At 46.7% G+C, this 15000-nt stretch overlaps 1 protein-coding gene across 2 annotated transcripts in view; it reads left to right on the top strand.

The window, feature by feature from the left end:
• Window positions 1–1060: 1060 nt before the first annotated feature.
• The window catches only part of me1 (malic enzyme 1, NADP(+)-dependent, cytosolic), a 78655-nt gene continuing 64715 nt past the window's right edge, over window positions 1061–15000 (top strand). The window contains exon 1 of one of the 2 annotated variants that reach the window (XM_083678772.1): window positions 1061–1290. In XM_083678772.1, the coding sequence (XP_083534898.1) occupies window positions 1162–1290 (129 nt within the window). In that variant the 5' untranslated portion in view covers window positions 1061–1161. Of the gene's footprint in view, window positions 1305–15000 lie in introns of both variants that reach the window. The other variant, XM_083678773.1, reaches the window with a different exon arrangement.

Below are 15000 nucleotides of genomic sequence, written 5' to 3'. Positions count from 1 at the left end.
ACACGCACACGCACACACACACGCAGACACACACGGCGTGACATGGATCAAGGTTCAGAAAGAGCAATTTATTTCAGAGGTGCTCATCTGCAGCCTATAGAGTCTTTCCTTATCTCAATGACACAGACACACAGAAACGCCACAGTTCAACCGAAAGGCAACAGCCTGTCTAACAATAAATGCAGAGCCAATATATCAGTACTAAAACTAATCTGCTTTAATATTCTTACAAATGCATTATTGATGCCTTGTAAGTGCTGCTGTTTAACTAACTGCACAAATATAGTATATGGCACAGTAATGTATTGATCTGAACTGTAAAGACAAAAATCAAGCGATTCTTTGAGGTGTATCGCAAGAGAATATTCAGACTGATGAGATGTGGAGCTATGATATACTTCTGTCATAAAGTGCTGGATTGTTCTAGACTAGATACTACAGCCTTGAGTAATTCAACCACCCTACACTAGCACCTCACGCGATGACCTCTTGTTCAATTCTGCAACACAAGTGTGTTTCTGAGAAATGGCCAATGACACCATATGCATGCCCTATTGCCTAATCCTGCAATACCTGTTTTAACAAGGTTTTAACAGGTGAAGGTTGTGCTCAAACCTTGGTGTCTTACACACACACACACACACACACACACACACACACACACACACACACACACACACACACTATCAATGACCTAGACACCTGTGTTAAAGGTTGGCCATAAACTTAAATGGTTGTTGGAGATTTCATGACTCTCGTGGCTGCTCCTACTGTAAGGAATTATCATTAGAAAAGCCATTAGCTGTTAAATACAATAAATACACTGTCTATAAGGATTCATTGACTCTAGGAGACTATTGTCTAAACAACAGTGATATGGCATATGACATAATGAATTAAAAATGACTCGCTAAAGTTCTATTATGGTCTCCATGAAATACAACATTATCACTCTCATGATCTGGTTGATCATGGGAGTGATAATGTACGCCTCGCGGTAGACCAGCGAGACTTAACCCGTTGCGCTCGTATTGATTGTTCATTACTGTCTGCTGTCACTGCTGGAGCTGTCACTGTGCCCAAGAGCAGTCACCGGCGCATCCACTTGTTGAGTTCACAACAGTTCACCGGTAGCCTACGCTATTTAAAGAGTGAGACAACATGGCACACGGTTTAGTCAAACGGGAACCCGTCGAGACGGAGATGCATAAATCCGAAGACCAAAGTAAAACCTTTGTTTACACGCAGAAGAGGGGATACGATGTTACGCGCAACCCCTACCTGAACAAGGTAAACCAAAACAGGTGCTTCCTTGATGTTTGTTTCAACGTTTCTTTTCCTAAACGTAATGTGTGTTAGGCTAATACCGTACAGTATGTCCGAAGGGTTAGGAGTATCAGCTTCGGAGTGGACTATATTTAGATTTAAAGGGGCCAAACCCTCGCCCAGACCGAGAGAGAGCGGCTTTTCCTGTAACATGAAGTTGTTCCCCTTTTGCTGTGGCTGACAGTTGCCTAACCAACTTGTAGGATACTGTAAACGCCCATCCTTTGCGTTGACCATCTACTGGCCCTAGCAAGCCTTATGTTGGTGATATTACATGTTGGTGATCGTACATAAAGATTGTACTGTAGCTTGTGAATAATCGTTCATGAGTTCCTAAGTGTTTGTTTTCCTTACAAAGGCGAGTAAAACCGTTTGCAAGGTAACCTAGTAACCAGTACAGGCCCTTGTAAGAAACGTTCTCGTCCTTCTCGTAGTGATAGGATTTTTCTACGGTTTTATTCGAAGCGAGAGTAAACCCCCGTCAGTTACTTTGTTTCGGGGTTATGTGTTGAGTAATAGAGAGTTTGCGGGTGTATTCTTGATCGACTGAGGGGGATGGAGGATTGGGGGGGGGGGGGGGGGGGCGCCGCCTCCCATACATTCATGTCGTTGGTCACCCAGGGATTGAGTGACAACGTTATGTCTCTGTCCATGGTGCTGATCGCCCATCGGCTAGAAACAGGGGATCTGTCAACAGACAAACAAATCTACGAATTGACCCACTTACCCACCCATTTATTACAGTCAGACCACTTAGGCTTAGGCTTAGGCATTGGCTAAAGCACCTAATGACCACTTCACCTTTCCGTTGACAAATCACTATAACAACCACATGCCCTATATTCTTATATACAACCATAGTCTTGTTCTCAGGCCTATACAGTATATATATTTTTTGGCATCTGGCCCAAACAGTACAGTTAAGAAACATTAGGATACATGATGTCAGGGCTTGAGTAACTACAGCCGATGTATGATGGTTTATCTTACTGTATTCAACACATTTACGACTAGTTTAGGTTTTAGTGCTACCTCATTTCAATAGCTGAAATACGTACATCTGCCGTGATGCTATTTCTGGAATGAGGCAAGAAAAGAAAAACGCCTGGTATTTATTGCCCACCTTTGTTCCAGAGGTTTCTCAGTTTCTCTCTCATCCATGTCGAGCTAAAGGGCAACATGTTTTCCCCTCATTTAGGCTACAGTGTGACTTCATTCAGACCTGGTGGTCTGTGGTAAAAGCTCTCCCTATCTGATAACGACTGGCGTTTTACCGCTGTTGAAATGGCTGGCAGGCAGAGTCCCCGCCTCTGCTGATAAGTCAAGAGTTCAATCACCCCGTCGTCTCCTGGTTGGGGTGGCCGATGGGGGGGGGGGGTGAAGGGCAGGCCCCCGCTGGCTACACAGAGCCCTGTTTGTCAGGAAGGTTAATGACTCCACTCCTCTGAGACAAGCTCTCACACACAGAGAGTGTGTGCAGGTGTGTGTGTGTATGTCTGTGCGAGTGTGTGCGCACGTGTGCATTTGTGCAATATGACTGAGGCAGAAAATTAGGTCACATTTTTTCATCCAGGTGTGCCCTACCAGATGGTGTTGAATGATGTATTTTTTCTGCACTTAGATGAATGTGGCAGGCTGTTGGCTATTGGCTGAGTGGGATTAGGCCCCTTTTGTGCGTTACAATTACGTACCATGGTTTGTGGTCTGTTGTTGTGCAAAAACAGAGGGGCCGCCATATATTAGGTGCAGCCAAACTATGGCCAAGAACTCTAAATCTACTTCATCGAACTAATTCTAGGCTAATCCCCCTGTCAAGGATGAACTGTTAGGCTACACTTGATTCATGCACAAGCCTTGAGCCTGATCCTTTTTGCCTATATGCTCTTGACAGAGTAGAGTGAGTGGTAGAGAAGTAGAGAGGTTGGCTGTTGTTCAGAGAGGTCAGGTCGGGGGCCCTCTCTCAGCCCTGAACCCTGGTCTAGTAAACTGTTTGTTTACATCCCAGTTTACACCCCAGTGCTCTGAATGACCTGGTCTGTACTCAAGAGCTACTGTTTAGACGTCTTTGAGAGTCTCCAATTGCACTACCTAAGTGGTGAAACTTGATTGGGCCGCAGCATTGAATGTTAGACTAAGTCTATCTCAGTGAAATAGAATTTGTAATGTGGCCTCTCAAGTAAGAAAATTGGCCCCCTCAGTGTAAAATTGACAATTGTCATTGGACAATATATGCGACTATTCGACAGCGATTTAAAACATTTTTAAGTAATTAATTGGTTTGAATGTTGGCATTATGGAATAAATGATTTTGGAATGTGATTTTGCGTGTAATACACAGATTCTCAAGCGCTTTAAAGTGCAAAGCACCGACGTCTCCTTACTCTTGGGCATTGCCTACAACAATATATCATTCTAGATTAGGTCACTCAGGCTCAGCTATACGACATATAGAGACCCCCCATGTCTGGTCTATCCAGTCTGTTTCTATGCTCATCTGTCTGTGCTGTAGTATTGTGAGGAGTGTGAAGAGTGAAGGTTACGAGAGCCGCTGGTCTTTTCATGTTTTACGATGAGGTTTTTCACGTGACTTCCATGTCTCCCGCCGTAATGAGCTCGAGCAAGTGTGTGTTATTGCTTTGTTTTTGAGAAGACTAAGGGTTTAATGAGATGAATTGAGAGAAACCGCTTTCATTTGGAAGTCATTGGGTTTGAGACTGAGCTCAGCAGTATTTAGAGAATCTCTTTCTGTAGTAAACATGTTCTTCATCTGGAAAAGTTAAACTCAAAGCTAAGTGGTTTGAAAGAGAGGGCCATACGTGTCAATGTGAGTAAGTATAGACCCATTAGGCCTACAGTATGCCTCTCAAATTGAATGACTAAATGCAGTCTAAAGACGACTCCAATAGCCTAGGCCTGTATCTTTACCTTTTAGATTGTTAATAACATTCAACAACCTTATACTTGTCCTTTATCAGAGTCCTTGCTATGCCCAAGCCATTTTCTGGGTGACTTATGTGTCCAAGCCTATGTAATTATTCTCTCAGGAGAGCTAAACTACAACCTTTCTAACTAACAAGCAGTGCCGCAAGAGCAGTGGGCGCACATGCATTGAGGTAGCCTTCTTTCTGGCTTCCACGTTTGTGTGATCTACCTGATACCTACCGTATATATATATATATATATATACACGTTCAGGCAAAACACACCTCAAACACAAGCACACTCAAACACACAAGTGCACAGGTAAGAGTAACCTTTTCATGCAGGAGTGGACCCTGAGGTGAACCATCCACCGTCAACCCTCTCTATGAACCAGCGGGAGGAAATTAGAGGAGAAGGTAGGAAATGACTCCTAAAGCGTGTTGCGCTGCCCTGCACAGGCAGGCTTCTGTCGGCCCACCAGTGGCACATTGTAGCCCCCCCCCCCCCCGCCCCCGGTTCAGCAGCACCCTGGGGAGATGTGTTTACCTCCCCTCACCTGGCCCACTTCAGCCTGCCCCCCCAACAGGAGCCAGTCACAGGACTCACAGGACAACACACTAATTGATGCTGAGGGACGGAGAGTGCTGAAAGCAGCTTGTCCTCACATCTAGAGGGGAGTCGATTTCGTTCGAAACCCACCCCCCCCCCCAACCCTCCATCCTCCCCCAACCCTCACTCACTCACTCACTCTCTCTCTCACTCCCTGCACCCCCTCCTCCTTCTTCGCTCAACACTCCCTCCCTCCCCCTCTCCTCTCCAAAAGGTGGAACAGGATATTATAGGTGTGTTTTGTGCGTGCACCACGTAATAAAGAACTAAAGTGGGCCAGCGAGGTGGAGAAAGGGGTCTCTGTGGGTTTCGGGGGGGGGGGGTTGAGAGGAAGAGAGCTGAGTTGGCCCTGCTCCACAGACGTTCCTCTGTCTCTCTGGTAGATCATGCATTAATGAGCGGTCTGTCTGTGTGAATCCCACCCAGCCCACACTGGATCCCTCTGACGCTCGGCCCGGCCTAATCTGCCCGGCCTGAGTACCGACCTCCATGAAAAGCAACAACAACAGCAAAAACAACCGAAGCACTCTTAGTCTGACCACCCGATCCCAGATGGTGTTTCACCTCAAACACAGAGGGGTAGCTAGCGAAGCAGGACAGAGCGCAGGCAGGTGACCAACAGATGCCCATTCACTGGGCTCGCTGTACTGAGCGCGGTCGCGGTAGGGTATAGGAGAGCGCACGGGTGGCCACTCTGCCCCCTAGTGGGACCACGCTGCGCTAACATCCGTGACTCACGATAATTGATGGGGATTTAAACAGCACTTTTCCAAACAGTAGTCAGGCAGTGATAGGCTGCCCCAGTCCCATGGGGTGGCTGTCCTGCTGGTTTTTGTTCTTTCCTTCCAATAAGTGTCTAATTTAGACCCCAGGAGCGAGGTGTGTTTACTTTCCAATGAAACAGCAGGGAGAAATGAGAACCAGCAGGGCAGCGGGCCCCCCATCGAGGATTGGAATTGCCTCTTCTATCCCCGGTGGTGCCGTAGAGCCACTTTGCAAGGGCTAGTTATCTGACATCTCTGGAGGTTAACAAACATGCCTCTCTTCAGAATAGCTTGATGACTCTGAGCTGTTTGCCATGGATTGCAACACAATTTCACCAAATAAATGGTTCATTCATGGAGGAATGGTTCAACCTGGGCTGTATGCGCTATCAATTTCCAAGAAAATTGATTGTTTTAAAAAGCTAGAATTATTCAACATTTCAGCTCCAAACAGAACCGTGTTGGAGTGTCCAGAACAGCATTTGGATGTCCCATTTGTAACCACAGGCTCCACATCCATTAAGAATCTTTGTTCTTGGCCAGTGTACAGCAACACTGTATCTGATTGAGCGGTGAAGCTGTGCTTGTATGCCAACTGGCGGACCCTGATAAAGGAGTTGGGTTATCATAACCTCTCTGTTAGTCATCAGACTGACTCACTCTGAATGTGTTCTGGTCGGTTTGGCTGAGACACTCATCGATTTTCATCTTCCCAGTCGTTTTTTCCACAAGGCTTGCATTTTCCTCACTAAGGTTGAAATTAATCAATTTAGATACAAACAAACAAATGGCTACACATAGATCTCAATTTTGTGATGGAAACAAAACATCTGTAAAGCTGGAGACTAACTGGCTCTGTGGACCCTCTTAATGGGTTTCTGATTGAAGGAATAGTGATGAGAATGGACTTGCGTGTGAACCCTAATGTCATCCAGTCGAGGCTATGCTACAGTGTTTGGACAAAGGTGTAACGCGATGCATCTTTAATTGGGAAAAGGTGCAATCGGACCCTTGAGAGACATGCCTAAGGCCGAGCCCTGAGAAAGAACATATCTCCCAAAATATTTACGAAACTTCATAACTGACTTCATTCATGCAGACAAGTACTTACTTTTTATTCTTGGCCAAACCAACTTACGGGGTTACTGTAGGCTAGGCCTGTGAAGTATCTTGTACGGCGGTGCCTTATTACTCTTGTGTAATAACACAAACTGCTCAACTCCACTCATGTAATAACACAAATCGCTCAACGAACTGTTTACTACGCAACAACATGAACACGCTGTTGTACACAGGTACTGTATAGGGTCAACTTATTGTAAAGTATATAACCAGCCAGAGCCCTTTTCCATTGGCATGTTGACGGTTAACTACAGTCGGGATGACGTGTGTTCAGGTGCAGTCTGGTGTTGGTGAGCAGTCAGATTACAAGGGCCTCTGTTTAACAGATGAGTGGAGACCGGACAAACGCTGCTCTGTTTAGGCGCTCCTCAGGTCAGGCGCTCCTGTCAGTCCCCTCCCTCTCTAGGAGGTCCGCAGCTCTCTCAGGGATTACCTGTGTGATGTCACAGGTGGCCCAGGTGTGGCCAGGTGTCTCCAGGTGTGGCGGCGCGACCACACGCATCGCCAGCGGATGCCAGACATTCCCCTGATGGACTGGAGTGGATCGGCCAGACGGGGAAAGTGGTCCGGCAACCCCATTCCCCTCCAATAACTCACCCCCGGTGACACCTGCCAACCCAGGCAGGCAGACAGGCAGACAGGCATGCACGCACACACACACACACACACACACACACACACACACACACACACACACACACACACACACACACACACACACACACACACACACACACACACACACTACTGGCATGCAGGCCGCAGATCTTAATCTGCCAGCACATTCTGGTCTGGTGTTTTCCGGGACAGTCAAGCGGGTGTAAATGACCCAGCCTGATGGTTCGTTCAGGCTTTGTGTTTTCTGTAAGACAGTTCTTTTTCAGCTCCAAACAATGGAGAAGCTATTAGACTGGTCCCAGTCTGAAAGAGAGACACAGTCAGGGCCTCATCGCCTGCCTATAAACATGTCTCTGACAACCCACCTCTCTCTCTCTCTCTCTCTCTCTCCATGCCTTTCTTTCTTTCCTTCTTTCCTGCCCTTGTTTCCTCAATGCAGCTTTTGTCTGTCATGTTTTGAAAGGAAAAGTCTTACAATGACCTGACAGAAATTCGTGTCGAGGCGGAGAAAGAAAATTGGGACGACACGGGATATTCTGTGCTTCCAGCTTCTACCAATATAATACTTTTTGGTATAATAAGCGGACCCAGGTGCGGTGCATATAATAGGAGGCAGACGAGTAGGTAGCGGTACCAAACAAAAGGTTCTTTACTTCAAGTAGAATAGGCAAAACAGGATACAAACACAGACTTAATCTCGAAAATAAAAGGGGAGAACACAGTCTCCAAAAACAGTACTCGTATATTCAAAGGCTTACGTATCTCAAGCGACCAACAAACAGTGAACACACTGTGAAGACTAAGCGGGGAGTGAAGGGAAGTGAGGGTACATAAAGCATCAGTGACAATTAAACACAGGTGCAGGTGATAAGTCCATGAGGGAGGCGGCACAGTGGGCGGCTGGGGGGAGACACCTAGGGACCATTTTTGATGATCCATTTTGAGATGCAACACTGCTTTTTCCCCCACTGACCATGAGCTATGGGTGTGGGTGTACTGTTGACAGTGTTATGGCACTTCCTTATTGTAATGGAAAATGTGTTTACTTAGCTTAGCCATGGAACAAGATCCTTTCTTCTTTTTGGCCTTTGTGTTTTAGGAAAGCCGCATTCAGAGGGTCTGTATCAGTGGAGGCAGAAATCGGAGGATGTTTGATGCCATCCCTCATTCCATTCCATTGCAATGAGTCTGTCCTCCGATTTCTGCCTCTACCAGCCTCCTCTGGTCTGTATGGGAGTGAACAGAAGCAGGGACAGGGGATGGACAGTTTAGTGACCCTTTTCTTTGGTTCCATGTCCACACAATATCCATTGATGCAGAACTGTTGTAGGCATCATGCATCCCATTGGAACTGGAAAGTTTCACTCATTCATTCATTCATTTATTCATTCAAATGAAGAAAGTAGCAGACCAAAGACAGTTATCTACAGTACAAAGTAGTTTATCCAAAACCATCTAGCCATCTAGTGCTTGAAAAGGAGGCTGAATACACTTATGGGAAAAGGCTATGACTCATCAAAGGGTTCTGATACTTCTCGTTTGACATCCAATTCAATATCACCACTCATAACCAATCTATTCTCAAGGTTATGTTCGTGGATAATACATTTCAGCTTCACGCGACCCCCGCCCCCATTGTGGAAAATAGAATGATTTAAAAAATGTGTAGCACAAGGCACCAGTTTGGTTTTCTGAGGTCAAGTTGTCTCTCTGCTTCTCCCTTTAACTCTGTCGTGACCACAGCCGAGTTCAGTTGTTATTTTAAGATGGCAGCTCAACATGGATTAGCTTTAGCCCCATTTACTTAGTAGTGGAAAGCTAGCTATGGAGTTAGCCATGGAGTAGAGCCAGTGGCTGAGCCATGAGGCATGTCATATATTTACCTCATACAGTATCTGAATATCTTGTGTAGTAGCTTATATCATACTTCATGAACGTATCTGAATTCCTTTGGGATGTACAGTAGGCCTAGTTATCTTAGGGAGAGGAAGGTGTTTGATAACCTCCCCAGGGGAGAGTGACTGCCCCCTACAGGTCAGCTGTGAGAGTATGAGACGGGGGGGATTTTGTGCTGCATGTTAGCTGCCGGTGACAGTGTTGTCTGTTAGCATAAATGCCCTTGTACAGTGCTTGTGCATGCAGGTCTACGTGCAGCTATATCAGCTCAGACTGTTTTTGGAACTGGGCTAATGAGTGCTGAAGAGGTACTGGCCTAAAGTATGCCGATGTTTAGCCCAAATAGCCCAAAGGCTTCACAGAGTTGCAGATTTGTTTAGAGACTTGGACATCTGCCCGGCAACACTCCTGGGCTCCCGAGAGACCCAGAACACAGAGAGCATGAAAAGGCTGTCTCAAGAGAAGACCACGGAGGAGGAGGGAGAAGGAGGAGTGGAGAGGCTGTGTTTGATCTAGGCCCTACAGTACATCCCGGCCGCGGCTGTGACCCCCCCCCCTTTAAGTCAACAGCGGCTAGGGGTTTTCAAGGCCGTTTAACCAACAAGCGCGTCTATACATTCACAAGGTGACACCTCCTGATTTACAGAGCCCTACGCTCGCGGCGTATTTGCTCGGGAGGAGGAAGAATCCGAGACGCTCCTCTTAGTCAAACTTGGAACTGCCGCTCGCCATTCAACAGGATGGCAGCTCCTACATGTACTGTAGGGGTGGTGTTTTCAGGGGGCTGGGGAGGGGAGGGGTGGGGTGTGTGTGTGTGTGTGTGTGTGTGTGTGTTTGGATGGGAGATGACTCAGGCAGTAGATAAGTAAATAAATGTTGTTCTGTTCACTCTAATTGTGTTTTTGGCCCAGACACGTGCCTGTGGTATGCCATCTGGACCAGTGCGTCTGTGTTATGACTTCACCCCCTGTTTGCTTTGCCTTTTGATGAAGCGCCCCAACGGGGTCACTGATTGGAGCTACAGTAACCGCCGGTCACGGTCACTTCTTCATCCAATCAGAGACCATCTCAGTCTGCCAGGCAGACGCCACGTCCCGGCTTTGACACGGCGGCCTTAGAATGACACCAGTCAACAATGAAGCCAATATACAGACAAGAGAGAAATTAGCGAAGTCAGACTGTCAATTGAGGTTACTGATCCATGCGGAGGCCAAATCTGCCGCAACATGGCATGGGTCTGTTGTGAGGTAACCTCGTTGAGACCAGGCTTTCCTAGTTCACAAAGCCTGGGTAAATCCATTGCAGTAAATAGCTACAAAGGGGTGGAAACCCGTTTTTAACTCTGTCCAGTTCAATCCAAGCCAGATCGGCTAATCTAAAAACCCCCAGACCTCCAAAAGAGGTGTGAGAACAACGTGATTTGGAGGCTTGGATACGCAAGACTAGTTGTGCAGTGATGCAGTACGTGACTCGGGAAAGTTCTGGTTTGTAAACTGTTGGCCTTGTGTGTCAGCAGGCTATACTGTACTATACTCTACTGTAAACTTGCCCTGAACAGATATTATCTTTATAAGGTCTCAGCGCTCTCCACAACTTGTGTCTATGCCCCTCTTTAGAGTAGAAACAAGTGGAGTAAAGTAGAGCTTCCTTATTCTGCTCCAGTGGGACTGTGTCCAGTCTCTCTCTCTCTCTCTCTCTCTCTCTCTCTCTCTCTCTCTCTCTCTCTCTCTCTCTCTCTCTCTCTCTCTCTCTCTCTCTCTCTCTCTCTCTCTCTCTCTCTCTCTGTCTCCTTAATAGAGCCTCATACCCAGCTGAGTTATGACCATAAAGCGACACATGTTTAGGTCTTGATGGTGAACAGATTTGGATTAGTCTGATTAATGATAGTTGTTCCCTAAACAAAGATGGCAGATTAGCACGTCTTAAGCCTAGCTGAGTCAGACAAATGACCTGATTTGTCCTGCTATGTCCATACAAAATGTACAAACTAATTTGTTGAGGTCTTCCCAGGCAGTAGGATCCCTGAGAGAGATATGGACAGGAGCTGATATGTGTGATTCTCACCACAGATGGGAAGGGATGGATTTAAAGGGCTTTGTTACCAGGGCAGCCCCTCTATCCCCTTTCTGCTCTTTACGCTCTCTGCAGATGCCCATGCTAAGGGTGGAATGCTCTACTATGAGCCAGTCCTACGATTTCCCCCTCCACCAGCCTCCTCTGCTAAAGACATTAGCATTTCTGGAGAGGTGAAAGACCACTGGTAAAGAACTGAAGGAACTGAAGATAATTGTGCTCTGCTATTAATGGGAACCAAATCCTATTTTTGTTGGTTCTGGCAGACCACCTCATTTAGCTCTTTTAAGTCTGAAAACAAGTACTTGCCTTAATTGTGTGTGACCGTTCGATCTTCGTAACTATGTTTTGTAATTATCCATCCAGCCTAATGACACAACTCCTGTCAGCACGCAGTGCAAAATCAGTATGACATGGGAGTGGGCCGCATTTCTGTGAACCACGCTGACCGTACAGTTTCCATCCTGTTTGCTTTACAAATGATTAACATTAACAACGTCTGTTTTTTTTCCTTCACATTCCTGCTCTGCAGATTTCCCAACACCCAAGACATTTAAAGAATGGAAAAGTATGAGAGCAAACAATGTAGAAACTGTAAATATTGGACATGGGCTATACATTACTCATCCTGCGCTCTGTGAATAACAACAGCCATTCCATTGCAGCTGTAAATGACCGACTTGAGTGAATGTCACATTCATCATTGGTGTTTTAAATAGCTATTTATCCTCTGGACATGCTTTGCACGTTACTGTAAACAAAGATAAGTGTGTGTGTGTGGTTTGTGTTTATCTTCCTTAGCAACATGGACAGTAAAGTCAAAGATAAGCTACAAAGAGAGAGAGAGAGTGTGTGTGTGTGTGTGTGTGTGTGTGTGTGTGTGTGTGTGTGTGTGTGTGTGCGCTTGAAGCTCTGCCTTCATTTATCTATCTACTCTGCCCCTTTTCCATCTAGTCACCATATTAGATTACTCCATGGCCCCACAGCCCTGAACCTTCACTGGGGTTGTAAGTCTGTGTTTATACCTTCATAGTTTTACTATGTCTTGCACTGGTTGACCTGTCTCCCCTATGCAGCCTCTACAGTAGGTCTACTACCCTACAGTAGGTCTACTACTCTACAGTAGGTCTACTCTAGGTAGAAATTAGAGGACAGGCTCATTGTAATGCGTGGAATGGAATCAGGAATTGTATCAAACGCACCATTACTCATTCCATTCCATGCATTACAATGAGCCGGTACTCAGATTTCTCTACTCTTGCAGCTCTGTCAGGTCTGTTGGGCTCAGTGTGCAGTCCTGTCACTGTGAGCTGGGCCTGTGCTGCCTGTGTGTCCCTCCTGTGACCTGGCCCTGTGTGTTCTCACTGTCCTGATGAGAAGAGGCGCTGTAACTGTAGCTGGTGATATTGCTTTCCGTTGGTCGCCTCTGCTTAACACACAGTGTGGGATGTAGTCTAAGGAGGGAGGGAGGGAGGGAGAGAGGGAGAGAGGGAGAGAGGGAGGGGGAGAGAGAGGGAGGGAGAGAGAGAGGGGGAGAGAGAGGGAGAGAGAGAGAGGGAGAGGGAGGGAGAGGGAGGGAGGGAGGGGGAGAGAGAGAGAGAGAGGGAGAGGGAGGGAGAGGGAGGGAGGGAGAGGGAGGGAGGGAGGGGGAGAGAGAGAGAGAGAGAGAGGGAGAGGGAGGGAGAGAGAGAGAGGGAGGGAGGGAGAGGGAGAGAGAGAGAGAGAGAGAGAGAGAGAGAGAGAGAGAGAGACACTCACTGGCAGTTGAGGGACTTGACAATCCCTAGTTTAGACCTATTCATTACCATTTAATGTGTTTTGGCCTAGATGTCTGCTGGCTGGTATTTCAATAAAGAAAAGCACTTTAAACGTTTTAAAGAATGAATAGCTGCTCTAAGTGTGGGCCTATGCGGTTGAAATCCGATCCTTCACCCATTCCCCAAGTTTCCCCATACACACCCTGGTTGGTTTTGTCTTCTATGAAAAAAAAAAACACACAAGAAAAACAAAAATGCCAGCTTTTTCTCTTTCATGTACTGTAAGTGCTTTACGGCTGGCGCTTTAGTCAACGTTGGCTGTTGCCTTTAAGTTGTTACAGGAGATTCATTATGGCCAGATGTAATGGAATTTCCACCAGCGAGGGGAGAAGGGAGTTCCCCTGTTATACGTAGCTCAAGGTGTGTCTGTGGTGTTTCAAGGGTCCCCTGAGTGGACCAAGTGGATCATTGTGCGTGTGTGCGTGTGTGTGTGAGTGCGTCTGTGTGTGTGTGCGTGTGTGTGTGAGTGTGTGCGTGTGCGTGTGTGTGCGCGAGTGTGTGTGCTTGCTTGTGTGTGCCCGTATGCGTATGCGCGCTCACCACCGCACTCTGTAGCCTTTTCCACGAGACTACACACACCTACACCTGCAGTCAAAAGCCATAAACCCCACACTCATTCACCCTCTGTTTAGAAACAAGATCGTTTCAGTCATCCCTCTCATCGGGCCTTTCAGTCAGAAGCACTTTACAGCGTCTCGAGGGGGCATTCACGGAATGTTCCGGCTTGTTCTGAATACATTACAGGGGCCAGTTATTGTAGCTTGTTTGTGTTTGAGCCCCGTCTTTGGTTTGGGGCGTCTTGAAGATGACAGGTTGAAAGGAAAAGTGTCAGAGGACTCATTTGTAGAGGGAGAAGAGAACAGGGGGTTTGGTTACAGGTAACCATGACAGCCACCATGTTGTCAACACAACATCACTCATATGCGGCAGGGATCAAGAGTGAGTGGCATGAATATTTGACGTGTTTAGAGTTATGAGAAGAGGAGATGCTCATGTCAACGGGGGTTGCGAGGGGCATACGTGATGTGTGTGTGTGTGTGTGTGTGTGTGTGTGTGTGTGTGTGTGTGTGAGTGTGTGTGTGTCCACAGGAAATGATGGGATACACATAGTCATAAGAGAGAGAGCAATTAAGAGTGGCTCTACAGTCAACATATTCTCTGTTATGATGTTAACCTGCATGACAGAGAAAGTGGACCTCACATTTGTGGTGTGCCCTTTTACAGGTGTATTAGCCTGTATGTGTCTCATTTTACAGCCCATTTACATTCTCTAATCTCCCAGAGGTTTTGACAGCAGAGATTTGTACATTGTCGATGTGAATGTACTCGTTTACAAGCCTTTCACGCTGTGTCTGTTGCGTTTAGCTCTGTTGTTAGAAACTCCCTGACAGGCAGACAGCGACTCTGTTTTGTTTGCTCCAAACATGTGCTGTCCGTGTGTCTCACGTGTGCCTGCCTGATCTCTTAGTAATCAGACGCGGTTTCCTGGCCTGCCTTTTACAGGAACCCCTGATTGAGTTTTTTTTTTTTTTTTTTTTTTTTTTTTTTAAACCAGAGAGACACAGATCCCATAAAATAAACATATTGTGCACTTTTCTGTGAGGACAGTGGGGTTCGGGAGATCTTCTGGCTGCTTGGGAGAGATACCGTCCTTTCTGTTACTCACTCCGAAAGACATCTCCTAAACAAAACCAGATCGGGGTAATTTAACAGGCCTTATCCAACTTGTCTTACTGGGGACATTCCTGTGAGGACAGTGGGGTTAGGGAGAGCTGCTGGCTGCTTGGGAGAGATGCTGTCCTCACTCCTGTCTTCACAGATCTCTTACTCACTCCTAAAAGCATGTGGTCCCC

Source organism: Argentina silus, assembly GCF_951799395.1.
Source record: "Argentina silus genome assembly, chromosome: 10".
Taxonomy (NCBI): domain Eukaryota; kingdom Metazoa; phylum Chordata; class Actinopteri; order Argentiniformes; family Argentinidae; genus Argentina; species Argentina silus.
The sequence above is the reverse complement of the archived record's forward strand: the minus strand, read 5'-3'. Positions and strand labels throughout refer to the sequence as shown.